The 23,523-nt window shown below is 38.1% G+C and overlaps 7 protein-coding genes and 2 pseudogenes across 8 annotated transcripts; 6 read left to right on the plus strand and 3 right to left on the minus strand.

The window, feature by feature from the left end:
- The first annotated feature begins 695 nt into the window (after positions 1-695).
- LOC104712724 (uncharacterized) lies at positions 696-2,085 on the plus strand. Its single transcript, XM_010429682.3, has 5 exons — positions 696-1,208; positions 1,277-1,391; positions 1,489-1,570; positions 1,688-1,739; positions 1,818-2,085. Exons 1-5 carry the CDS (start codon positions 849-851, stop codon positions 1,878-1,880), a joined length of 672 nt encoding a protein of 223 aa, XP_010427984.1. The 5' UTR covers positions 696-848; the 3' UTR covers positions 1,881-2,085.
- Positions 2,086-2,375: 290 nt separating this feature from the next.
- LOC104712723 (pentatricopeptide repeat-containing protein At1g71490 pseudogene) lies at positions 2,376-4,544 on the minus strand (annotated as a pseudogene).
- Positions 3,400-6,637, plus strand: LOC104712726 (uncharacterized). Its single transcript, XM_010429683.2, has 3 exons — positions 3,400-5,552; positions 5,891-6,151; positions 6,239-6,637. The coding sequence occupies exons 1-3, from the start codon at positions 5,127-5,129 to the stop codon at positions 6,425-6,427; spliced, it is 876 nt and encodes a 291-aa protein (XP_010427985.1). The 5' UTR covers positions 3,400-5,126; the 3' UTR covers positions 6,428-6,637.
- Positions 6,638-7,780: 1,143 nt separating this feature from the next.
- LOC104712727 (ethylene-responsive transcription factor ERF020 pseudogene) lies at positions 7,781-8,540 on the plus strand (annotated as a pseudogene). The gene has a single exon (XR_015566273.1). The product of XR_015566273.1 is annotated as an ethylene-responsive transcription factor ERF020 pseudogene (transcript).
- Positions 8,541-9,070: 530 nt separating this feature from the next.
- On the plus strand, positions 9,071-12,130 carry LOC104712728 (putative serine/threonine-protein kinase At1g09600). Its single transcript, XM_010429685.2, has 7 exons — positions 9,071-9,712; positions 9,801-10,085; positions 10,180-10,497; positions 10,578-10,805; positions 10,898-10,998; positions 11,075-11,447; positions 11,533-12,130. The coding sequence occupies exons 1-7, from the start codon at positions 9,248-9,250 to the stop codon at positions 11,737-11,739; spliced, it is 1,977 nt and encodes a 658-aa protein (XP_010427987.2). The 5' UTR covers positions 9,071-9,247; the 3' UTR covers positions 11,740-12,130.
- A 287-nt stretch (positions 12,131-12,417) lies between these two features.
- Positions 12,418-15,222, plus strand: LOC104712729 (lysine histidine transporter-like 5). Its single transcript, XM_010429687.2, has 8 exons — positions 12,418-12,607; positions 12,887-13,068; positions 13,161-13,544; positions 13,647-14,043; positions 14,130-14,235; positions 14,318-14,409; positions 14,499-14,567; positions 14,654-15,222. Exons 1-8 carry the CDS (start codon positions 12,581-12,583, stop codon positions 14,750-14,752), a joined length of 1,356 nt encoding a protein of 451 aa, XP_010427989.1. The 5' UTR covers positions 12,418-12,580; the 3' UTR covers positions 14,753-15,222.
- Positions 15,223-15,873: 651 nt separating this feature from the next.
- On the plus strand, positions 15,874-17,306 carry LOC104712730 (glucuronoxylan 4-O-methyltransferase 3-like). Its single transcript, XM_010429689.3, has 2 exons — positions 15,874-16,402; positions 16,595-17,306. The coding sequence occupies exons 1-2, from the start codon at positions 16,103-16,105 to the stop codon at positions 17,186-17,188; spliced, it is 894 nt and encodes a 297-aa protein (XP_010427991.1). The 5' UTR covers positions 15,874-16,102; the 3' UTR covers positions 17,189-17,306.
- Positions 17,307-17,338: 32 nt separating this feature from the next.
- On the minus strand, positions 17,339-19,635 carry LOC104712731 (GDSL esterase/lipase At1g71691-like). The gene is made up of 5 exons (XM_010429690.3): positions 19,277-19,635; positions 19,014-19,135; positions 18,143-18,385; positions 17,810-18,059; positions 17,339-17,724 (listed from the first exon to the last, which is right to left on the minus strand). The coding sequence occupies exons 1-5, from the start codon at positions 19,590-19,592 to the stop codon at positions 17,501-17,503; spliced, it is 1,155 nt and encodes a 384-aa protein (XP_010427992.2). The 5' UTR covers positions 19,593-19,635; the 3' UTR covers positions 17,339-17,500.
- An 854-nt stretch (positions 19,636-20,489) lies between these two features.
- On the minus strand, positions 20,490-23,122 carry LOC104712732 (agamous-like MADS-box protein AGL12). The gene is made up of 7 exons (XM_010429691.3): positions 22,722-23,122; positions 22,520-22,625; positions 21,614-21,675; positions 21,403-21,502; positions 21,280-21,321; positions 21,102-21,143; positions 20,490-20,868 (listed from the first exon to the last, which is right to left on the minus strand). The coding sequence occupies exons 1-7, from the start codon at positions 22,901-22,903 to the stop codon at positions 20,767-20,769; spliced, it is 636 nt and encodes a 211-aa protein (XP_010427993.1). The 5' UTR covers positions 22,904-23,122; the 3' UTR covers positions 20,490-20,766.
- Positions 23,123-23,523: the final 401 nt, after the last annotated feature.

A 23,523-nucleotide genomic window follows, 5' to 3' on the forward strand; every position in this document is an offset into this window, starting at 1 on the left:
AACATTTAAAATTTCTGTTTTACCCTTCATTAATACACTAGTTCATTTGATACAAATAATTAATAAGCTAAAAGTTAGAGGTAAAACTGAAAATTTGATTCATAAAGTTGCATCGTAAATACAAAACGACAAGTAATGTGAAACAAAAAATTAAGTCCAGAACGACAAGTAAAAATAAACAGAGGGAGTATCAATTTTTACAAGAAGATTGAATTGATGATTCCACCAAGAAAAAAACTTGAATTGATGATTATCATTTACTGCTTCTCTATAATAATTTTTATAGAGTTGAATTCAAATTGTTATATACTCCATAAATAAGATTACTATATATATAGTGATAATATCCATAACATTACTATTTTCTTCTTTCTTTTTTTTTAACACTAGAAAGATTAGATTGATAGGAGTGTCAAAGAAAAACAAAGTATACAGTTACAAACAAACAACTGAAGGAAATTTTCAAAACCAAAAGAAACAAAACAAGAGAGATACCAGTAGGCATCGGAAAGTAAGAGCATGAGCTAATAAAGCTAGAAATTTTCTTCTTTCTATGAGAACTCTTTAGAATAAATTTAAACCAAAATCAATATTTATAAAATGGTTACAAAGCAAATTAGATGAAGTGTTAGAAGAAGAAATGAGAGAAGGTGAGAAATAAATAAATAAATAAATAAAAATCAATTGTTGTATTTGCACAATTGCACTTTTCACTTGATAATCATGCGACGAACTAATTAAAATTGCTGGCCACAAATTCCAAAATTGAACTCTTTTGCTTTTTCTTAATCACAAACCGAAATGAGCCACAAAAAAACGAAGACATATCATATCAAGAAACAACGAAGATGAGCTTCACTGCTTCTTTGATCTCTTCTTTAACCTGTCCTTCCTGCTCACTCGTCTCTCTCAACGATCTTCCTCCTTCCTTCTTCCTCGGAGCTACACTCGTCAAGCCAAAAACAATCCTTACTATTCATTCAAGGTCTCCTCGATTGTCTGCATCCTTTTGTCCAGCTGCAAGAGCTGTGTCGCCGGCGACAGCTAACGACGTTGTTCCCGAAACAGCTCCGACATCAGCCTCAGAAGTCGTCTCCAGCTTCTACGCTGCCATTAACGTCCATGATTTATCCTCTGTCACAGACCTCATCGCTCAAAACTGCGTCTATGAGGATCTTGTCTTCTCTTCTCCCTTCGTTGGCCGGAAGGTGAAACTCCTATAAACCAATCTATCTTTTTTTGTCCTCAGAGCCTGATCTTGATGAAACCATGGCAGGCAATTCTTGATTTCTTCGGAAAATTCATTGAATCAACAAGTACAGATCTGCAATTCGTGATAGATGACATCTCAACAGAGGACTCATCAGCTGTTGGAGTTTCATGGCATTTAGGTTAGTTTCTAAACTCTCTAAACAGACCTAACGTCTAATTTAAGGCAATTTTACCCTCAAAAAAAAACAGACCTCTTTATGATTTAAACCATTACAGAGTGGAAGGGAAAGAATTTCCCATTTAGCAAAGGTTGCAGCTTTTACCGGCTAGAAGTTATTGATGGCAAGAGACAGATTGTGTAAGCAAACTCTTCTTCTCTACACAACTTTGCTGCTGCTACGACTACAGTTGACTTGACAGTAGTGCCAATATGTCTCGATGGGTGACACATTTTCTTCTCCGTTTTTGTCTGCAGATATGGAAGGGACTGTGTCGAGCCTGCAATCAAACCTGGAGAATCAGTTCTGGTAATTTCAATTGTGTTGAACGTGTTTGAAATTGTAGAGGTTATGCAGATTTGACATCTTTTTTGCATTTGTATTCAGGCTGCTATAAAGGGAGTTACCTGGCTTCTTCAGAAATTTCCTCAACTGGCTGACCAATTCTGATGTAATTATAAAGCTTGTGCTTGGTGAAGCGAATGAGCTCAGAAATATAAGTTTTACTTGTGGTATATAGAAACACAGCGGCAGCAATCCCCACAATTGTCTAATTTGTGCTTATGTATATGTTAGAACCATTCGTATTCCACTCCAACCAAAACTCTTCATGTATATAGAATATGTGCTATTAACTAAATAACTCTTCAGTTAATCATCCTCAGATCAGACAAAAAAGAAGATGTGATCCGGAGGGTCACCTTCATCCTATTTCTTGAAGAAGTTCTTCATCTGCTGATTCTGAAATTTGCTCGTCACTAATGGCATAACCAGCAGTGTCTTTCATCAGCTGATTTAGTCCATCTAACAGACTATAAGTATCACATGCTTGAGGGCTTGATGTGTCCCCCACCGAAATATAAGTTTTCCTTGTGGTATACAGGAAAGTCACTGCAGCAGCAATCCCCACCATTGTCCAATTTGTGTTAATGTATATGCTAGTACCATTCGTATTCCACTCCGACCAAAACTCGTCATGTATATAGAATATGTGCTATTAACTAGATATATCACCAGTTGATCATCCTGAGATCAGATATAATAGGTTATATAAGTTCCACGAAGGTCACCTTCATCCTATTTCTTGAAGAAGTTCTTCATCTGAAATTTGCTCGTCACTAATGGCATAACCAGCAGTGTCTTTCATCAGCTGATTCAGTCCATCCAACAGACGATAAGTATCATATGCTTGAGGGCTTGATGTGTCCCCCACTGAAAACAATGAAACCCAGAATCTGTATGGATCCAGGCACAACCAGGATCTTTTTTCACACCCAAGTCCCTCATGATAGTCCTCACTTCAGAAAGCTTGCTCCAAGAACCAGCAGCTGCATACATATTTGCAATCAACACATAGTATCCCGGGTTCTCTGGCTTCATCTCTAGGAGTTTTTCTGCCGCCCATTTACCAATCTCTGTGTTCCCATGGATATGACAAGCAGTCAGTAGAGTAGCCCATGTGGCACCGGACGGCTCGTATGGCATTCTGTGAATTACGTCTCTGGCATCCACCAGAAGACCTGCTCTGCCATAGAGATCAACCATACAAGAAAAGTGTTGAAGACAAGGGCGTATACCATAGTCAAACTCCATCTTCATAAACAGCTTATGGCCTTCATGGACTAACTTGGAATGACTGCAGGCCGATAGAACTGCAACCATGGTTACATGGTCAGGTTTGATACCGGATCTGATCATCTCCTCGAACAGGGCCAATGCAACTCTACCTTCACCCTGAATTCCGTATCCATCTATCAAGGACGTGTATGTTACTTCGTCTCTTTCGCTCATAAAGTTAGAAACTCGCTTTGCAGCTACGATTTTTCCCGATTTTGCATAAACATCGACAAGGGAGTTCCAAAGCATTGTATAGTCCTTGAAGCACTTGCGCCTTAGGATGTAGCAATGAAACTCTTTCCCATGTTGCAGGTTTGCAATCCGAGCACAAAGAGGGAGAATGCTAGCAAGTGTAACAGAATTCGGCTGAAAGCCAGCAAGCATCATCTCCCTCAGCAGATGAGAGGCTTCTTCTGATCTGTTCACTTGCGCATAACCAGAAATGATAGAGTTCCACGTACACAAACTATTTTCTTCAATCTGTTGGAACACTATAAAGGCATGCCTAAGTTCATCGCATCTCGAGTACATTGTGATCAATGTGTTTCGAACATTATCAACCCCATCATAAAAACTGCGAATTGCAAAACCGTGAATCTCTTTCCCCTGTCGTATTGCTCCTAGGAGTGAGCAAGCCTTTAAACCAATAATCACAGCCACAGGATCTAAGCTCGTTGGAAAATGACTCATCCTAGAGACCAAACCCAACGCTCCTACATAGTTTCCTCTATGCAAACAACCTCCAGAAATAATATTCCAAGTTATGACACTAACTTCTACACCTGAAAACCACATTTCATCGAAAAGCTCAAACGCTTCACTCCACATACCTTCCGACGCATAACAGCTTATTACTGCATTCCAAGTCACAGCATCCCTTTCAGACATTCTATCAAACAACCTCCGAGCAATACCCACATTTCCAAATCTTTTATACATAGAAATCAATGCATTGCATACATACAAGCTACAGTTATAAGAGCTAACCTCAATGGATTCATGAACAACCTTTCCAGAAGCAAAATCTAATGTTTCACCACAGGCCTTGAGAACAGATGGATAAGTGAAGGCATCGGGTCTAATTCCTTTGCTCACCATTCTCTTGTAAGCAGCAACAGCCTCCTCAAATAGCTTGTTTTTGGCATACGAAGAGATGAGTACATTCCAAGGCAAAGGATGCAAAATGTGTGAGTTCTCAGTAATGGACTGAGCTTCACTGTGGAGATTAAAAGCAGAGTAAAAAGCAACCAGCTTTGGAACCAAAGCAGAGTGGTATTCAACACCCGATGTAATACAGTGAGCGTGAACTTGCAGCCCTGGCACAAATGCACGAACATCAACGCAAGCGGATAAAAGAGAAGCCGCGGAGTTCAGAACGATGTCATCTGAAACTGCATACGAATAAGATTGACGACGAAGAAGAGAAAAGGTTTTGAAAGCATCGTGCAAATGACCGCGACTGGCCAAATGTTCAACAGATTTCAAAAGAATCTGCATCTGTGTAAGTGTAACAACATCATGCGCAGTGCCGCATATTCAAGCACTAGAATAGCTATTTGGATCAATGAACCAGTTCCTCCTCTTCCTGAAATCAAAGCAGAAGAATTAGACTACAAGGTGAGAAAACTTCACTGAGGCATAACATCGAACACATGGTGCGCAGATCATACCATATACACACTTACACCTCAGAGTATCTATCCATAGCAGAATCGAAGATATGATTTGAGAATGACCGAGAACAGAGGTAAGAGAGACAGAAGAGATTTAAACAGACAAAGCAAAAGCAAAAGAAGACGCGCCAAAAACGCAACGAGACTCCGTAGAAGAAGAAGACTCTACAGCTAACTTCCTTTCGGGCTAATCGTGTTGGGCCTTATTTGAAAAAGCCCATTAACGCTAGTTTCCAAAAAAAAAAAATCTGAAGAAGTGAGGGCGTGTTGGCAAAATAGAAGCCCATATAAAAAAAGTGTGGCTACGCATCATCCTTCTCTCTTCCTTTCGTTATCCACTTAGTCTCTCTCTCCTTTTGTGTGGTCAAATGCATTTCCCTCCATTCTCTTCTCTCACTCTTCGTCCATGGCGACCACCGCATCTTCATCTCTCCCCCGTAATTACTCCTTCACACCTTCTCGTCCTCCTCCATCTTCAATCCGCGGACCCAGAACGCTGCCGCTTTACCTCCGCCGTAGCCGCCGATTAGCTTTAACCTACCGATTGGATCAGAATTCGAAGCAGAGGAGTTGTGTTGGAAACATCAGATGCGAGGCGACGGAGGTATCATCATCTTCTTCTTCTTCTTCTTCGTCTGTTTCCTCACCTGGAAGGAATTGGGTTCCGGTTGTGCCGTTATCAGCGCTTCCTAAAGGTGAACGACGAGTTGTTATTCAAGACGATGAGACGATTTTGTTGCTTTGGTATAAGAACGATGTGTTTGCGATTGAGAATCGTTCTCCTGCTGAAGGAGCTTATAGCGAAGGACTTCTCAACGCTAGGCTCACTCAGGTCTCTTCGTCTTTTCGCTTTTTATAATTTGAAGTTTCTGAAATGGAATTTTTAGCATAAAAGGTGTTTGTGAAAATGCTTGACTGAGTTAGTTAGTGTGATAGCTTTAGGAAACGAAGTTTATGAGATATACATCTTTAGCTCCTTAATAATCTACACATGGCTAGGTTGAGTTCATATGGACCAAATTGATCAACACAAATTGGTTTGCACATCACATTCTAGGATTCACATGTTCTCTATATTTTTGGTTATGGTTTTCATCTGTTGCTATAATGTAGTATCAGGGTCATGGTTTCTCTAACGGTAAGTGAACTCTAATTTGGCAATTACAACAGGATGGTTGCATTGTGTGCCCAGCAACGGAAAGTACATTTGATCTTAGAACTGGAGAGATCCGAGAATGGTACCCAAAGAACCCGGTTCTAAGAGTCTTGACACCTGCACTGAGGAAACTGTTTGTATACCCTGTCAAATACGATGAAGATAACATCTACATCAGCATTAGAAACAGTGGGAAAGCAGAGGCAGCTGCAGAGATTGTCTTCAGTGGAAAAGCTCAGCCTGGGCTTACAGCAACAAATGTCAATGTAGACGAGGTAAAAAAAAAATGATAGATTGTCGAATGTAAACATGTTTCATCTTGGGTGAAAAAGTGATATGATGATGAATTTTGTGATTCACAGGTGAGAATGGTGGTGGATGAGGGTTCACAAGGATTTGGTTTCACGGTGAAGAACGAAATAATAAACGGGAAGGCGGCAGTGATAGGATTCTTGCTGCTGTTAGATTTTGAGCTATTGACAGGTAAAGGTCTATTGAAGGGGACAGGGTTCTTGGACTTCCTTTACTCTGCTTCAGATGCTTTCAAGTAGAGAATATTATTACATCGTTGGTCTGGTTTTGCTTGCCTCGTTTGGTGCAATTTGCCGATAATCAAAAAAAAAAATACTTCTGTAGACATCCCACCATGTCTTAGTATATACTATATAGAGATGGCTTATGCTCTGTCTTTGTTTGTGTGTTTACCTCTTATACGAGATTCTTTCTTCCCCGTGAGTAATAATATTATAATTTTCAAGCAAGATATATTCAACTCAAATATGATCGATCTGTCACCTTTGTAGCAAGATTTAGGAATAATGTTTTGTGTAGTAAAAGAAGAAAGGAATATCTCTTATGTAGATAAATAAATAGATAAGATAGTGAAGGAGAGAGTTACGTTCATTGCATTCAAATTGGGTTGCTCCTGTCCAATCCAAAGGTGAGTGATTCCGTGTGCTGCGGGAATCTTAGTTATAGGTTGTGTACCATTTAACAAATTAACTTAAGAGACTACAAATCCGTTTTCGGTGTGGAAAGCGAGACAAGGACAAAATAAATCTTTTCTGTCTTCTAGTCAAACTAAGAAGGCCAAGAACAGAGCACCCGTTTAAGACTATTTGGTGACGTCACGCCTGATGTGATTGTAACACAAATCAACCCCAAAAAAAATGAAGAGAGAGAAAGAGGCAAGTCTCATGTTTTCTTTTTCAAGTTTCAGCACGTGATGTCGTGATGAAACTTGTGTGTGTGTGTGTATTTTATTGATATAGGTCATCGATGACTCTCATCTCATTACAGGCTCCATCTAGTTTTGTTTACCACGAATATATCTATTTTAATTTTTGATATCACACTGTATATCTCAAATATAAAAGCATGATTCTGATTAGCAGCAATTTAAAAGTTGATAATTCATCCATCCACACTGCACATCGTTGGTCATTGGTCTACCAAGGTATATAGAACTACTATATTATGAATTTTGCACCAATACGTACGTGTAGTTTTTAGTTTACATTTTACAATTTTAGATCCGCAACTAACTCACCACCAATCATCTCATAATTAATGTCTAATCCATATTACCCACCGCTTTTAATATACGTTGAAAATTCATTTATTTATCCAAATGGGGTATTTAGTTGATGTAAACCTCAACAACTTGTGAAACTTGAAAACATGACTAGAAGCCTCCAAAGACCCCAAAAATGAAAACTATAATAGAAAACGTCAACCAGTGCGAGCCACATGGCCATATCACATATTCACCTGGTCATACTTTGACCATATATTATTAGTTTTTTTTTTCTCCATAACCCAATTTAAAGTTATTATACATTTCATACGATTTTATATCCCCATCCAACTCTAGACCACTTCTTTCTGTAACGTATTTATATACAACACTTCCTCTCATGATCATATAATATCAACTTCACATCCAGCCAAAAAAAAAAAAAAATGGATTCATCAAGAGACGCCGGGGAAACTTATCAGAGCACATATAAAGGTATCCGTCGTCGGAAATGGGGAAAATGGGTATCGGAGATTCGTGTTCCGGGAACCCGCCAACGTCTCTGGTTAGGCTCTTTCTCGACGGCCGAAGGCGCTGCCGTAGCCCACGACGTTGCTTTTTACTGCTTGCACCGACCATCTACCCTCGACGACGAATCTTTTAACTTCCCTCACTTGCTCCCAACCTCCCTCGCTTCCACCACATCTCCTAAATCCATCCAAAAAGCTGCTTCCGACGCTGGCATGGCCGTGGACGCCGGATTCAACCTAAACAACGACGGTGCTGTGTCTGGTAGTGGTGGCTCATATGAAGATAGATCGTCGACGGAGAACATGGAAGACGAGCACGAACTTAGCATCTCCGTGTACGATTATTTGGAAGACGATCACGTTTGAGCACGTACGTTTTTAGCAATTAATACAGGGTGCGGTTAGGGTTAGGATTTGTTAAAAGTTTTATTATTTTCTGTTACACTTCTGATTCTTTTTCCCCCAAGTGAGCTCTCATATATCTCAGGCTTATTTTCTTATGATGTTAGTTATAAACCCAAATAGCTCAACCGGTATAGAAATCTTGTTTTGGTGTTTCATATACGAGTTTGAGTTGATTGTTCTGTTTTGATTATTACACAAAAGAACTCTTATATATACTCCCTCCGTTTGTTTAACTAACAACATCTATCAAAATATAAGATGTTTTAAGAAACTACCACTTTAAAAAAAGTTCAACCAATTATAAGCAAGACTGCATAATAGAAAGTATTAAACTCATCTAAAAGCTGCATAGAAAATTGAAAACATCCTATATTGTGAAACGAAATAATTCTCTAAAACATCTTATATTAGTATTACATTAGAACAACAAATCACGACAAAATAATGATTATGAAATTCTCGTACTCGTATCATGTTCGACACCAAAGTTAAGGTTGTCGGGCCTTACGTACAATCAAGAATAGGCCCAGTTTATGGAAATAATTGAGACCCAATTATGACCGGAAAGAGAAAAAGAGAAAGAAAATAAAAAAATATCAGACAGTGAAAGGTCGTTGACCTATTCCATTATCGGCTCCTCCTCATCATTTGAATCTAGATTCTAGAAAAAAATAAGGGAGTCATAAACATTAAGTGGTACGCACGTTCCAGTTTTCTCTATGACAACAACAAACTCACAAAAACGTGAGAGAGACAACAACAGCAGCAACAACAAAAAACGAAACTTTTTTTTTTCTGGTCGCCGACCATATCAACCAGACCAGAGTAGAAAGATAGATAAGATACATAAAAGCAAATCGGCAAAAACATATTTTTCCCCATTAAGTAGGAGTTTGAGAGTGGTCCGTTTTGTTTTTGTAATGGGTTGTATTTGCGCCACCGCACGTTCCCCTAGCGCCGCCGTTACCGATAAAAACCTATTAGATTCGAGCAAATCAATCCTTCAACTCATACCTCATCCTCCACCGTCATCGTCTTCGTCTTCATCGAAAAAGGAAGGTTCCTTCACACGTACGACTTCCGCAGCTTCCATCACCATTGTTGCTAATGGTTACCCTGTGGCGCGTCGTCCCTCCACGTCATCATCTGATCGAAACAGCACCAAACCGATGGTTGTTGTTGGTGCTCCGACCAGAAACCCGACCAGAAGAGTCGTTACAGCTATACCCGTTGCGCAGCCGATACATCAGCAGCCGGGTCGTGTGGCCAGCAATAAAACGGAACTCACCGGCGTAGAATGGCCCTCTTGGTTGGCTTCTGTTGCCGGTGAAGCCATTAAAGGATGGGTTCCTCGTTGCGCAGAGTCTTTTGAGAAGTTGGACAAAGTTAGTTTGATCTTTCTCTGTTTTCTTTCGTTTTGTGACTTGTGATCATTTGAAATAACAACTTATGTTGTTTGTGTATTGGTTATAGATTGGACAAGGGACTTACAGCAGCGTGTACAAAGCTAGAGACTTGGAAACGGGGAAGATTGTGGCGATGAAGAAGGTTAGGTTTGTGAACATGGATCCAGAGAGTGTCCGGTTTATGGCCAGGGAGATTCTTATTCTTCGTAAACTTGACCATCCCAATGTTATGAAGCTTGAAGGTTTAGTTACGTCTAGACTCTCAGGTAGTCTTTATCTTGTCTTTGAGTACATGGAACATGATCTCGCAGGTCTAGCCGCAACTCCTGGAATCAAATTCTCTGAACCTCAGGTATTATTATTACATATTCTGTTTTCTTATTACAGACTTTAAAAGTTTGGAAAAATTTGAAGTGAGAAGAGAGTGTCTTGCTTTGTTATTGCAGATCAAGTGCTATATGCAACAACTGTTCCGTGGACTTGAACATTGCCACAGACGAGGTATTCTTCACCGTGATATTAAAGGATCGAATCTTTTGATCAATAACGAAGGTGTCTTGAAGATTGGTGATTTCGGATTGGCCAATTTTTACCGCGGTGATCGAGATTTGCAGCTGACTAGTCGTGTTGTAACTTTATGGTACAGAGCACCTGAGCTTTTGCTTGGTGCCACTGAGTATGGACCAGCCATAGACCTGTGGAGTGCTGGTTGCATTCTCACTGAGCTCTTCGCTGGAAAGCCTATTATGCCAGGACGCACAGAAGTAAGACAACTCTCTGATTCAGATTCTGATTCTTAGAAACACAGCTTGCTGAGATCATTGTCCTTTTTTTTGCTTCTCAGGTGGAGCAGATGCACAAGATCTTTAAGCTCTGTGGTTCACCCTCGGAAGATTACTGGAGAAGAGCAACACTACCATTAGCAACAAGCTTTAAACCAAGTCATCCTTACAAGGCTGTTCTTGCTGAAACCTTTAAGCATTTCCCTACATCAGCTCTGATGCTTATCAATAAGCTACTGGCTATAGAACCTGAGAAACGTGGATCAGCTGCTTCTACCTTGAGGAGTGAAGTAATAATATATTGATACTAACCAGAAATACATGTTTCTTAAACAAGTTTACAAACTTTTCCATGACCAGTTTTGAACTTTCTTCTCTGCAGTTCTTTACTACAGAGCCACTCCCTGCTAATCCATCAAACTTACCTAGATACCCACCAAGCAAGGAACTTGATGCTAAGCTTCGTAATGAAGAAGCAAGAAGGTAAAAAAGCTACATTACATCTTCATTCACTGGTTCATTTCTTGAGGGGTTTCTTATGAATATTTCTTGGTTGCAGGCTAAGGGCAGAGGATAGCAAGAGAAGAGGGGGAGAAACAGTGACGAGAGGACGGCCAAAGGATCTTAAAACTGCACAGACACCTGAGTTTATGGCAGCAGGGCAGTCCAAAGTCACATGCATAAGCCATAAGTTTAAAACAGATGAGGAAGGTGGAACCGGGTTTAGGATTGAACCACCAAGAAGAGGGATTCAACAGAATGGTAAAGCTCATGCTTCTTCAATGGTTCACCCAACAATGGCTGGTAAAGAATGGAACAGAGGTGGGAGCATGAAAAGGCAAACTAATGCAGAGCTCAAGTCTAGAATATCTCAAACAGGAGACTTGTCTGGTGATTCTTATAGAAGAGATTCCAACAGAGATTACTCAACAGTAAGTTTCGTTTCTCTCCCTTATTTACTTATTTAGTGTACCTTAACCTTTTGGTATGTAACTGTTGAGTTGTTTTGGGTGTCAGGGAAACGCACCAAGGAAAAACAGAATCCATTACTCAGGACCATTGATGCCTCCTGGTGGAAATCTTGAAGATTTGCTCAAAGAACATGAGAGGCAGATACAACAAGCTGTCCGCAAAGCTCGTGTTGAAAAGTCTGCATCAAGGAAAAACCAAGGTTTAACAACAGGACAACAGCAGCAGAGATACACAGGAAGAGATGCTCGGTAGCTAAAAGAGAAAGGAACAAATGAAGAAATTTTAAACAACAATACATAGCACATGTTTTGAGGTTGATCATCAAGCCATGGAACTCATAAGCGTTTTTGTTCTGCCTCTTCTGTGCATGAAGCCAGGGATTGATGCAATGTATAGTCCCTTTGTTTCTTAGACCAACAAGAGTGACCACACTATAATGTCAAACTTCCTTTTTGTACATACCCAATGGTCATTATTGAGTTGAGTCAAGCAACAAACATGTATTTGCAAGTGAAGTCTTCCCAAGTGCCAAAAAGAAAAAAAAATCTTCTACTATGATACTAACTGGCTCAGTCCCAAGATTTCCATATTAACCTGTGTATTTTTATGAATATTTCTCATTTTAAAATTATTATACAATTTATTTGTGGACCTTATTTTTGAAAATTGTCATAAACAAAAGAAAGGTCTTATAGAAATGTGGGAAAGCTGGAACATCGGGACGAGTAAGGCTAGAAATGAGGGTAAAGAAGAAAAGAACTGAAAGAAAAATAAATTAGGAAGAGACCAGAGTCGTTGGATTTGTGAGTGACTTTTTTAAGTTGTTGGATTAACCGCAGACTCGTTCAAAAGAGCATCCTCACTTTCCTAGGATCCAAGTAATCAAATTACTTAACTTCTCTATATAAACAAACACACATCACTTTTTGTAATCCTCATTAAACCAGAAAATTACTCTTCTCTCTTCTTTTTTTTTCCTTCTTTTTTTGTTTTCTTTTCTATACATATTGTAACAAAAAATAAATACATTTTCTTGTATCTTATTTTTTATTTTATTTTTGTGGATAAATATTAAAGAAAACACAAGACAAGAATGACATACGACGTACCTCCTCCACCGGTAAGTATGTTTTGTCTGTAACTCTCTTTTTTTTCTTTTTCTTATGGCAAGAGTGTGGAGTTTTGGTCCGATTTGTCTTTTCACTAAGTTTATATCACATGAATAATGTAGTTTCATCAATGAGGCTCTAACATTTTTTATCAGATTTTTCATTTCCTCACTTTTGTTACATTTTCCTGTGAAAAACAAAATGTAACGTTAATCGCTTTTAGTGCTTATTCATTCAACATTTACGTTCCTAATTTCCTATATTTACCATGACACAAAAATCTTGATCAGGTTGATGAGGAGAACAAAGGAAAATCAACGGACAAAAATAACAGGGAAATGGATTACAACGATTGGTTACCAGTCACAGCGTCTAGAGAAGCCAAATGGTATTACTCCGCCTTCCACAATGTCACGGCCATGGTCGGCGCTGGAGTTCTTGGTCTCCCTTTCGCCATGTCACAACTTGGATGGTAAATTTTTTTTGTTTGTTTTGAAAATGTTTTGTTCTTCTTCATAAGATAAAGTAGTAACTGACGATAATTAGCATTTGATTATGTAACAGGGCACCTGGAATTATTGCGATAATAATGTCATGGGCTATAACATTCTACTCGTTGTGGCAAATGGTGAATTTGCACGAAGCAGTCCCCGGGAAACGGTTAGACCGTTACCCCGAGCTAGGCCAAGAAGCGTTCGGGCCAAGACTAGGTTACTGGATCGTCTTGCCACAACAGCTTCTGGTGCAGATCGCTTCCGACATAGTCTACAACGTGACCGGAGGCAAATCGCTTAAGAAATTTGTCGAGCTTCTCTTTCCTAATCTCGAACATATCCGTCAGACTTATTACATCTTAGGATTCGCCGCCCTCCAACTTGTGCTCTCTCAATCTCCTGATTTCAACTCGATCAAGATCGTGTCTCTCCTCGCCGCCCTCATGTCTTTCCTGTATTGTCACCAAACCCAACCTAAAACAAGACCAAAGATTTACGTTTTGTTTTGTGATCTATATCTAAGAGGAAACTTGATTTTTTTTTGTTGTTGTTGCAGTTACTCAATGATAGCGTCCGTAGCGTCAATAGTTAAAGGAACGGAACACCGTCCGTCAAGTTACGGAGTCAGAGGAGACACGGTGACCTCAATGGTCTTTGATGCATTTAACGGCATTGGAACCATAGCGTTTGCGTTTGCTGGACACAGTGTGGTGCTTGAGATACAAGCCACTATTCCTTCAACACCTGAAGTCCCTTCCAAGAAACCAATGTGGAAAGGAGTTGTCGTGGCTTACGTAATCGTCATTATTTGTTACCTCTTTGTGGCTGTCTCCGGTTATTGGGCTTTTGGTGTTCATGTTGAGGATGATGTTCTCATTTCCTTAGAGAGACCAGTTTGGCTTATAGCTGCTGCTAATTTCATGGTTTTTATCCATGTCATTGGAAGTTATCAGGTCTAAGTTTTTTTTTTTTTAATATATCTTTTGTTCCCTTAAGAAAAAAGTTTCTCCAACTTTGAGTACAATGATCATCTTGACAGGTTTTTGCCATGACCGTGTTTGACACCATAGAGTCGTATCTTGTGAAGACACTGAAATTCACTCCTTCAGCAATGCTGCGTCTAGTGGCACGTAGTACATATGTTGGTTAGTACTTATTTAGCTTCTTTTTTTTTACTTTTTTTGTTAACCTGGAGAAATGGAAACTGAGATTTCTTGGTTTGTGCAGCATTGATTTGTCTGGTAGCAGTTTGTATCCCCTTTTTCGGAGGTCTTTTAGGGTTCTTCGGTGGCCTCGTCTTCTCATCAACCTCATACTTCGTAAGTCACCATAGACAAACATATCTAGTTCTTTTACAAACATTAGATTATAAAGATGGATTAATGAGTACCCTCTTTTAATTTTTCAGTTGCCTTGCATTATATGGTTGATCATGAAGCGACCAAAAAGATTTAGTTTCCATTGGTTTTGCTCTTGGGTTAGTCTTTCTTTCTTGATTCAACAAGTGTCTCTCAGTTACAAGCTAATTAACCCAAGCTAATCCGTTTGTTTGACTAACAACAGCTATCAATAGTCGTTGGAATCTCGATAGCAATTCTTGCACCCATTGGAGGAATGAGACACATTATCCTTTCAGCAAGAACCTACAAGCTCTTCTCATAGGCTTTTGAAAATAAAGCCCTGCCAATGACCATTACAACAAACTTACAAAAAGTCTTTTACCTTTTTTAAACTTTAAAGTAGCAGTCTTAGTTTTGGGGAAACAAATATAGTTAGATATTTGATTATTTTTGGCTTCTCGTTTCTTTTTTTTTTTTTATAACCATTACATCAAGAACTGCCTTCCGAATTGTTGTGAAGGCTCTACGGCGCTTTTGGCCTGAGGCTGTGACGGATGATGTTCTCTCTAAGCCGTCATGTAAAATCACCAAAAAAAAAAAAAAATGGAATACCATACACATTATGTGGTCAACCTCAGGCTCTGAACTTGGGTTTTTGGTTTTTTTAGCATATTTTTTTTAAAAAGTCTATAGAATTTCTATAGCAAGTAAAAAAGCCTAAACGGCTGTATCAAAAGTTTTTGATTTTGGATTGTAATAAAACATCTGAATAATGAGATTAGCTTTTCCGTCTTCCTGGTGTTGTGTTTGTTTTTTATACATATCGTCGATATCGACCAACCCCAAAAAAAGTAGCAAAACAGAGATGTACATGTAAAACAGAGAAGCACATCAAATAAAATACCTGAAATGTATGTTTTTGCCATTGTTAAAAAAAAACAATTTGGCCATAGGCTATACATACAGCCAAACTTGTTAAGGATCGGAGACGCAGTCAATGGTATCCCTAAGAACAGAAACGTATTCGTATTGAGACAAATACAGAAGCTCCATGCATTCCTTAATATTTCGATCTTGCTTGTAGTGCAATCAACTCAAAGCTACCAAATCAGACGGAGCCCATCAGACCTCTCGACTCAAACCCATATATTGTTGTCTTGCTTGTAGTGTCATTATTTAAGTCACTAGAGACTTGTGCCTTAATTACTCGTAGAGATAAAGTTGTCATTAAAATTGTACAAGAGTAATTACCCTAAAAAACATCAACGGAGTTTCCTATAAATAGTGTTTTACAATTAAAAACTGAAATTTTATTGAAAACATAATTTGACTTGTAATTTGTAATGGAGTGAAAAAAGTAGTAGTATTGTAGTTCGTAACTGTTATATTACTCTAAAACGCTTTAACTATTTTAAACTTGGTCCTATCAGGTGATGATGACACCGACGCCTCAATTTAATTACGATACTATTATTGCTAGTATCGACGAATCAATGTAGGACACAACAACAATCAAACCAACACACATGGACAATGCTCAAAAGAAAAAGAAAAAAAATTAAAATCTTTTGTCTCTTTGTCCCCTTAAGTACACAAGAAACCCCCCCTTCAGCTGCAGTAAAAACCGTAACGTCTCTCTCCCTCTTGAACACAATCTCTCTGCATTCTCACAATGACCACTAATCTCCCATTCTCAATTACCCTGAAACACATACTCTCTAGCTTCGCATCTCTCGTCTTACTCACTCTCTTCATCATCACCAGAACCAGTTTCTCACCGTCTTCTTCAGTTCAGCCTCATGACAACAACACTCTCCGGATCTCCAATTCCTCCACCGGAACTAAATCACATAGCCAAAAATCCGCAAGTTGTAACAAGATCCCTCCTTCGCTTGCCGACGCTCTGATCCACTACGCCGCCTCCAATGTCACTCCCCAGCAAACTCACTCCGAAATCTCCGTCACCAAGAAGGTAACAAAACACTAAACTTACATGCAATTTCAATTGTTAATTATTCCAAATCAAGAACTCAATTGTCTAATTAATCACTTGTAATAATGTTGCTACCGTAATAATAATCTTTAGTACTATAGTGTTGTTGCCGTGTTATAAGATAGTGTGAATTGTAATGACACCAAAAAAAATTATAAAAAATTGCAACAGGTCTTAGAGAAGAAATCGCCGTGCAACTTCCTCGTGTTTGGTCTTGGTTACGACAGCTTGATGTGGTCGACGTTAAATTACGGAGGAAGAACCATTTTCTTAGAAGAAAACGAGTCGTGGATCCGTCAAATCGCTGAGAAGTTCCCTTCTCTGGAATCGTACCACGTCCGGTACAATACCAAGGTAAGTGACGCGGATGCTCTGATGGCGGCGGCGAGAGATAAAGAAGAGTGCCACAGCGTGTCGATGGATCCTAGGGTTTCCGCGTGCGACCTTGCGTTGAAAGGCTTACCTGATGTTGTTTACGAAACAGAGTGGGATTTAATCATGGTGGATGCTCCTACAGGGTTTCATGAAGAAGCTCCGGGGCGGATGACGGCGATTTACACGGCGGGATTGATCGCGAGGAGAAGGAAGGATGAAGGAGAGACGACGGATGTGTTTTTGCACGATGTGGATAGGAAAGTGGAGGATGAGTTCTCAATGGCGTTTCTCTGTAGAGATTACTTGACAGAGCAAGAGGGACGGCTCCGCCATTTCACGGTGCCTAGTCACCGGGACTATGGTGTCTCCGGCGGTACATTCTGTCCTTAACTTTAATCCGCCGGTAAAATACAATTACATATCCTGAGCTCCATAGGCTTCAGAGATTAGTGTGAGCATTTACAGCTGTTATTATGGTTATTTTTTTATATATAATTTTCATAATTAATAGTATATATTATTAAAAAAAAAAAAAAAAAAGACAACAAGTACAGTAGATTGTTTTGGACCGTTTAGTGACATAGTAAATGTTTTCAAAACGTCTTAAAAAGGAAAAACAGATTTGACTCAAAACCTTGCAAGAAAAAAAGTTACAAAGACTTCATATTTCTTGTGGATAGTCTTTATAATGGATGGCCTCTACTAATTGAGACTAGCCAGTTCCTGAATGTTGATGGGGTACGCAACAGTGCGGTCACCAGCAAACGCTTTCTTTGCCATTATGAGATTAACTTTCTCCGTAGGATGAAAAGCGTCCCAAAACAAATACTGATCTCTGTTAGCACAAGGCGTTTCAAAGGGAAGACAAGTGATTTGTCCTCTGTTTTTTCCTATCCCACAACATCCTTTGTCCATAGTAGTAAACCCTGTATATACAACGACAACACACCATTAGATTAGCTATCGATATTAGTTAGAGTGGGTTTAGCTAGTGTAGAGTTTGTTAATTACCATAAGCTGCTTGGTTAGCAACAATGTCTTCAAGCATTTGAGCGATATCGAGGTAAATGAATTTAGCATCCGGGAGATTCTGGTTGAGATTAGAGATCATTGTTTTGACGTTTGTGTTGAAAGGAAGAACAAGTTGGTTCACTTCTTCGGAGCATTTACCGTCGGTTCCTTGAGCTAGAATGCTTGGAATGCATCCCATTCTTCCAAGTCCGGCAACTACAAATTTCCTACCACCGAGATTATACAGTCTCTGCATTACCAAAACAAAAACAACAAATTTTATTACATGTTATAGCTTATTTCTTAGTAAGAGAGGTGTTTTTGATGTATTACGGTGAGTTGGTTGGTGTATTGCTGAACCAAGAGATCGCCGAATTGTTGGGAGTTGAATTGGCTACGGGTAGGGAAATTAGGCATCAAGTAATTGTTGAGATAGTCGTTGCTCCCCATTCCAATGAAGAACAAGCTTCGAGCCACCGAATCCGCAACGGCCACTGCACCACCGGACTTTGCCGCTATCTGATCTAACGTTGTCTCGAAGTTATGAATCTGCTGGTCGAAAGGTATGCGCCCCACCTGACCACCAAATCATCAAACTAATCAACGTTACGTAATTAATCCTCGCATTCAGCCGCTGCATGCAACAACCATTTTTCTTGGGAACTATATGTAAATCATGAACAGAGATGCTCATGTGATGTGACCTGACCACCACTGAAAGTAAATATTTGGTTTGATTGATTATTTTTTGTCTTTTTTTTTTCTTTTTCTAATCGATGATTTAACATTCTTTGAAATTAAATAAAAATCAATAATTTAAAAGTTTATAATCAAAATATGAAAAACCATTTCATTAATGATTTAACTTTCGTTGTCCTTCAATAACCAGTTTCAAATACAAGCTACGTGATTGTTAGTAAGCCGCCCTTCAAGTTATTAAAACACACAAAGAAATAAATTTGAGATTTACGTTTTTTTTTGGTAAGATCATAACAGAAATTTAGATAAACATCAATATCATGTAAGTACTTACATCTAATACAAATATTGGTTGGTTAATCATATTAGAGATATACAACTTACAAGTGGATCTATACTATTCGGGTAAACATACATTTCCTAAAACAAAGAGTATGTGTAACATGCAACCTTTTTTGGCAAGGAAATATGCAAGTTACGAATATTTTTACAAAGTTCAACTTACAAAGTTTCCCCCGGTGTCAGGAAGAATTCCGGCGGCTGCAGAAGCGTAGTTGACACCGCGAAGTACTTGATCTCCGGTAGCTTCCGAGTACGCAGGAATCAATGGCAGCCCCAATAGTTGAGCTATATTATCAGTGCATGCATGCATCATTTATAACACTTCATGTATCAGCCTCATCTAAACTGTATTCATTTTTTTCCCCATTTTGAAGGAGGATAGAAAACATGTTTTGAAGAGAAAGAAGATTTTCAAAATAAACGTACCAATCCCGTCAACCATGGTTAAACCATTGCAGAACCGACCGGTCGGACCGCCATTGAAATCGATGCCGTAAGGAAAATAATTGGCTTTAGCAAAGGAAGGGATGTTATTATTATTCCCATTGTCTATAAGAGAGTCACCGAAGATAAACAGCGCCGGCACAATGCCATCACCGCCGTTTAGGTCGACCAATGGAGGCGGAGGAGCAGAAATAGGTTCCTCAACCACAACTAGTTGGCCGGAGGCACCATGAAGTAGTTGAATAACCACCGCAAGAAGAGCTGAGGAAAAGCAACGCTGCCGGAAGTGGAAAGCCATTGTGGAGTATAGTATTGTGTTGGGTTAATTTTTGGGGTGGAGAAAAAGATAGAATTGGACACATTTATAGACAGAGAGGAAAGGGTTTGGTGAAGAGTAATAAATGTCTCTATCCGTCTTCTACCACACAGTAATAACAGTCAGTGATGAAATCACAGTAGGTATACATGTTTTGTTTCTTCATGCATGTCTACAGAATTTATTCTACATTACTTTATAATGTAATTTTTGAGCACCATAGTGTTTGACAAACATTTAAAAATGTAGCAATTAATGTATATTGGAAAAAAAAACAAAGAATTAAAGATGAAAAACAAAATGTATGTATCATTTACAAACAAAAAATATATTTCATCAAGATCATTATATGAAGTTATCGTAAATAATACTTAGCCTGTAGCTAGCTTAGTTGACTGAAATAAAGAAAAGTAAACCATGAAGATTTTTTTCTTTAACAGAAAAAAAAAAAAAAAAAAACCTTTAAATCGTCGTTATTATCAATGACGTTTAATACGCTTTCACGCTTAAATCGTGAGGACCAATTATGACGTAGAAGAGGGCAGAGAAAGCATCAAATAAGTCTCTTCTGTTAGAAACGATGGTTGTAGATTTACCATGTCATTAATATTAGGGCTGACTTTGATGTTTTGACTTCTCAGATTGTGTAATAAAAGTGGGACTTAAATAAATGGTAGTCTTTTTCCACCCAATACAAGTTAAAAAGTTTCCACATCTGTTATTTGGAATCGAACCAAAGAAAATATATATTCTGTGTTGTATTTCAATTTTCCATAGAATTCTATCATTTGTCGACATTAGATTTTGCATCTTACAAAGAAAAAAAAAACTATTTACATATTTTCACAACAAAAATAGAGGATAACAATTGAAATAATATACACTGAAAACAGGGATAGCAATCCTCAATTAAACCCAAAACCAAATAATCCATAAATCCAGAACATAGATAGAAAGTAGAAAGAGTTTAAAGTACACACCACACTTGTAGTCACTTCATGTTCACGCCAACAAATGAAAAACATACAGATAGATTTTCAACTGCCTAGCAGAGTTCCACAGGCTTTATTATAACTATGTGTGATTTAACAACACTATATTAGACTTACCAAGGCTATTTAAATTCGTAAGACATAGTCTTCAAATATCCTATGGTCTAGAACTGAAATATTTCACTTGGCATGGTTAGTGGATAAGAATAGTTAGTCTCCATTGTTGCGAAGTTAGCATCTAATATGCTGTTGTTGTTCTCCTCTATCTGCATTAGTTCACCAACACAAAACAACAAAACAAATCATTAGACAAGATTTCACCAAAGTAATCTAAAGATCATTGGGGTACTGCTTTTAGCTCAAGAGTTACATTTTTTGATATAATCATTCTACTGATAGATATACTATTTCTTTTTATGATTCTACTGATAAATCTTCAGTTTCATAAAAAATTCTATGATAAGATTAATGTTATACGACTAAGTACTGATGCTGTTACCTTTTCGAGGAGATACTTATTGGTGTTTTTGAGGGCTCCTTCCTTTACACACAAACAGAAAAAAAGAACTCGTTAAACAATGTTATGCTACATTAATAATTTTAACTTTTTGTATTCGATTCTTATCAACCAAAATCTTGACTCATATTTAACTGGTATAAAGTTGAATATCGCTTACCTTGTTCCTCAATGACTGAATTTCTTGAAGCATAACATCCATCTGAAAATTTTACATATAAACTTTCTAGTCAATATTTTACTATCATTCTCCCTAACATATGTATTATATATGCATGTATACCTTAGCAGTGCGAATCTGAGAAATCCAATACTCAAGATGCTTCTCAAGCAAAAGAAGTTCTTCAAGATTCATCGCCCCATCGCCTCCTCCAAACATATACCTGAATCCATTTTAATTAGATTTACATATATGTGTATGCATTTATAAACCCACATAGCCACCTTAGTATGAGATAGTATATATATGTAAATAATCAATATATATAGTATACCTTATCCCTTTCTGAAGCATCTCAATCTCTTGCTTAAGCACGTTGATCTCATCTTTTGGATCCTAGAAAGTTAACTTTACTATTAATTTGTAAGTCATATTTTAAAAGCGGATGAAAAAAATTGAAGGTGTCGAATTCCATTTAGTGACCATGTTCGTATACACACACATATATACTCAATTAGAATATGAAATACGTATATGCATCCCCTCAATAAAATAATAGCAGTTCAGAGCGTGTCACTAACAAGAGTTTAGGGCAACCTTTATAAAGTGGTCATAGCAACTTTTATCAAAAGGTTGTGCTGATTATAAACCAATAATACAACTTCCTTTGAAGTATATAATCTGATTGAATAACCAAAAGATATGTCAAAAATATTTTAAAATTGTAATATGGGTATATAGTTGTCTCTAAGCATCTTTTACTTTAACAGTAAACTAATTTGACTTGTGCTTTTGTTACTTTCCACTTTATTACTAGCTAGTACAACGTTCCACAATATGTCAGTTTCTCACACTATATAGTCGACAAATGAATACTACTAATTCGGAGTATGGGAGAGCTAGGTGCATTGAATGTTGTACTTCACTAACTATTTCATGTAGAATCGGAATCAGGTGCCCTACCTAACTTCCTGAGTATTTTAATTTCAAATCAATTAACAACGTCCAACAGAGTTCCCCTCTGCATGTCAACACGTGTTATCATTTTATATATTAAAATAATAGTACCACCTTTATGGAACCAAAAAAAATACTAATTACCCAAAAATAACAAAATGGAAAGAAGTGACTAGTTGTAAATAATAAACCCAAAAATTTCGTTAAGAAAACCAAACAGACTCGATAAGATCAATCCAAACATAATAACTAATGAAAACAGAAGAGAAGATATAAGACGTACAAGATTTGGGGGTTGAAGTTGTTCTTGAGCAGTAAAAGTAGCCGAAGAAGAACCACGACCACCACCGGTGCACTTCATGTACTTATCAATCATTCCCTCCATCGTTCTGATGTTTAATCAAGTTCCCATATATAAATTACTCTCTCATTACATATAAACAAAAGTACGAATATGAACACTATGTATGACGTATAGTTGATACCCTTTAGTAGCGAGCTCAAAGAGCTTGCCCTGAGGAGAGAAGATCACAACACCGATCTCGGCGTCACAAAGCACAGAGAGCTCCTTAGCCTTCTTGAGAAGACCAGTTCTCCTCTTGCAAAACGTCACTTGCCTGTGAACCGGGTTCTCAATCCTCTTAAGCTGAATCTTTCCACGAGCCATCTCTTTAGCTGTCAGAATCTTTCCTTCTAGCTGATGATTTAACTTTGTGGTTTGCGTTTAAATTAGGAACTTAGAACGTGAACAACCTCCCACTAGTTTGAACTAGCTTCGAGGTTCCCCACTTAACTCTTTGGTTTCTCTGTTTCTTCGGAGAAAACTGTCAAGCTATAACCAAACTCATGCCACCTTCTTCTCTTTATATATAATCATTATCATATTCTCCCACTCACTTCTCTGCTTCTTAAAGCACCTTTTTCACATCAGCCTCCTTTTCACTTATAAATCTATATGTTTATGCTCATATATGTTATATATCTTTACATGCGAAAGCTCCGTCAAAAAGCATTTTTTGTTATTTTAAGGGGCTTGTATTATACTATCCCTTCCTCCTCTAGCTTGTAGTATAATTTAATTCCTAGGTTATATTTGATTGATTGATCTTACATCCGATGTGACATATGACCTGACATGCACTAATGTTACGAAATCCAAAACTTTTTTTTTTTGTTTGTTCAAATGAAAATCCAAAACTATTTAACAATCCAATTTGGTGCATTTCAATAAGTTATTTTAAAGTTTGGTTAAGAACGAAAATTAGGAAAGTAGAAAACAGAAATAAA

Source organism: Camelina sativa, chromosome 9 (assembly GCF_030686135.1).
Source record: "Camelina sativa cultivar CO46 ecotype springtype chromosome 9, ASM3068613v1".
Taxonomy (NCBI): domain Eukaryota; kingdom Viridiplantae; phylum Streptophyta; class Magnoliopsida; order Brassicales; family Brassicaceae; genus Camelina; species Camelina sativa.